Below are 2,281 nucleotides of genomic sequence, written 5' to 3' on the forward strand. Positions count from 1 at the left end.
GCACAGGGGATGACGCTGGGGAACAGCAAGGTGGCCTCTTACCTTTGAAGGAGAGCCGGAGCCGGGGCGTGGCCAGGAGGTGGTCCTGGGTGGGCGTGGCTGGCCAGGCCCCAGTCAGTAGGGAAGCCCAGAGGAGGAGACCAGCGATAGGCATTGTGGGAGGGGCCTAGGGCCCAGGAAGCAGGCTCTGCTGTCTGGACACCTGGACAGGGGGAACCAAGATTGGAATGTGTGAGACAGATAGGGGAGTCCCGCCCTACCCACATTATTTCCCTTGTGTAATTCTGCCCGAGGTACCTCAGTTTCCCTAGGTGAACAAAGAGGGTGATGGGTGTCTCCCTGCTCACACCCTCAGCCCGGGGCCACGAATGCCCCAGTGTGCAATCCTCACATACTTTCTCGTCCCTGCCTTTGTCTGGGGAGGTGTAACCAATAGGCCCGAAGACCAAGCAACCAGGTGCAGCCTGGGGTCAGCAGAGCCAACAGGGAACATTGGAGACTCACCGCCCCCAACCTTCGGCCCCCAGCATCCTGAATTCCATTCACAGAGCCCAGCTCGAGCGGGGGATCCTACAGCCCTCTCCATTCCCAACAGGCTCTCTTCCTTGCATCCACCCCAACCAAATGGACTGCCTCTTCCCTCTCACACCTCAAGGAATGGGGAAAAGGGGTGAGTCTAGCTCCGCCTGCTCCAGCAAAACCTCTCCTCCCAGTACAGGGCAATCTGGATCTGATTATTGGGGTGGGGCGCACGGAAGAGAGCGGAGGATGAATGAGACACATGTAGATAGAGCCTAAAGTGAAAGAGAGGCGGCAGCCAGAAAAGGAGAGGCAAAGGATCGCGGAGTCTACATTTACTGAGATCACAGCAGGAGGGATCCAGGTCAGATACGGGGAAGGACTTCCTGCCAGGAAAAGTTCCGGCTCTGCCTCTAGAGGGTAAAGAAGCGGGGTAAGATGGCCGGCGGGGGCCTGCGTGGGTCTGCAGTCTCCCCTGCAGAACGCCCACACCCCCGGCGGGTCCAAGTTTCGATACTGTTTTTCAAATATTGTCTCCCCAGGCAGGCTGGCTGTTGGGTAAACGCATCCCAGCAGCAGTTGTCGCAACATATTGCTCCCTCCCGGCAAAAGCCAGCGCCAACTCCCAACACCCCCACCCAGATGCACTGGCGGTGGGGGCACCGAGAATGACGACGGGAGCCCCGTCCCCCCCGGATCTGCCCTGCCCTAGCTACTCACTCCCTTCTCCCATGGGAGGCAGGACCCCAGGCCAATTCTAGGACCCTGGGGCAGGGCGAGGGGTACTATGCCTGTGAGTGCCCTGCACCGGCTGACGGGTGCTGGGGCGAGGCCCAAACTCCACATCTGACTGTCAGGCCCTGCTTGACAGACCCCGGGGCCCTCCCCAGACCCATCTTCCCAGAACCCTTGCCTTTTCTGCCAGGGCAAGCCGCTCATGGCTCCTCGGGCAGGAAGCGCAGCTTCGGCCCCCTCGCCCATTCCCCACGTGGTGCCCCCTCTGTGGGAACACCCTCTCCTGAGTGCCTGACACACCTCTCATCACAGATGCTCCCTTCTGGGGAGGCTGGCTGGGGGAGGGGAGGATCAGAACCAGCCCCTCCCCCTGTCTGCTGGGGCACCAAGCTGGTGCTGACTGAATGGCAGGTTCTGTTGAGGGGGGCGGGTGGGAGAAAGGGCCGTGCAGCCACCATCACCCTCGGGGTACACCTGGGAGGCCCCCACTAACAGTTGCGGATGCACACGCACGTCTGCATGCCCGCACACGTCCTCACAGGCATGTGTTTGCTCAAGAACTTGACCTGCTAGTGGGGTGGGGCCCGAGGAAGCTGGGAGATGCTGTCCTGGCCTAGGGAGAGCAAGATGCAGTCTGGGTCCCTCAGAGAGCTTTGATCCTACGTATCAGGGGGCTCAGGTTGACTCGCTTCCCCCCTCCCCATGACCCCGTTTCTCCTGCATCCATTTTCACGGTGACAAGGTCAGGGTCACCAAGGACAGTGTTGGAGTCCTCCAGGGTGCTCTGGCAGGTGGAGGGCCTTACCCTAATGGGCCCCTGCAGAGACCTCCAACAATGCTCCGGCCCTTTAAAGGTGCGAATGAGGAACGTTCAAGTCTGTTGGAGCCTCAGGCCCCAGTCCAAGCCCCCTCTTCCGCAGCCTGGGGGATGGAGGAGAGGAGAGGAGGAGGACAGAGGGAGGGCAGGGGAGGAAATTTCTGTACTTGCTCCCCCCCTGCAAGCCCCCAGATGCATCCACTCAGCCCC

General features: G+C 60.9%; 1 protein-coding gene across 1 annotated transcript in view; it reads right to left on the bottom strand.

Annotated features, from left to right (window-relative positions):
• Positions 1-1,091, bottom strand: part of SEMA3F (semaphorin 3F) — a 26,686-nt gene extending 25,595 nt beyond the window's left edge. Inside the window, exons 1-2 of the mRNA XM_011364754.2 lie at positions 853-1,091; positions 43-202 (exon numbers count right to left, since the gene is read on the bottom strand). Of these exons, the coding sequence (XP_011363056.1) occupies positions 43-154 (112 nt within the window). The 5' untranslated portion in view covers positions 155-202; positions 853-1,091. The remainder of the gene's footprint in view (positions 1-42; positions 203-852) is intronic.
• Positions 1,092-2,281: the final 1,190 nt, after the last annotated feature.

Source organism: Pteropus vampyrus, unplaced genomic scaffold (genome assembly GCF_000151845.1).
Source record: "Pteropus vampyrus isolate Shadow unplaced genomic scaffold, Pvam_2.0 Scaffold100, whole genome shotgun sequence".
Lineage (NCBI taxonomy): Eukaryota > Metazoa > Chordata > Mammalia > Chiroptera > Pteropodidae > Pteropus > Pteropus vampyrus.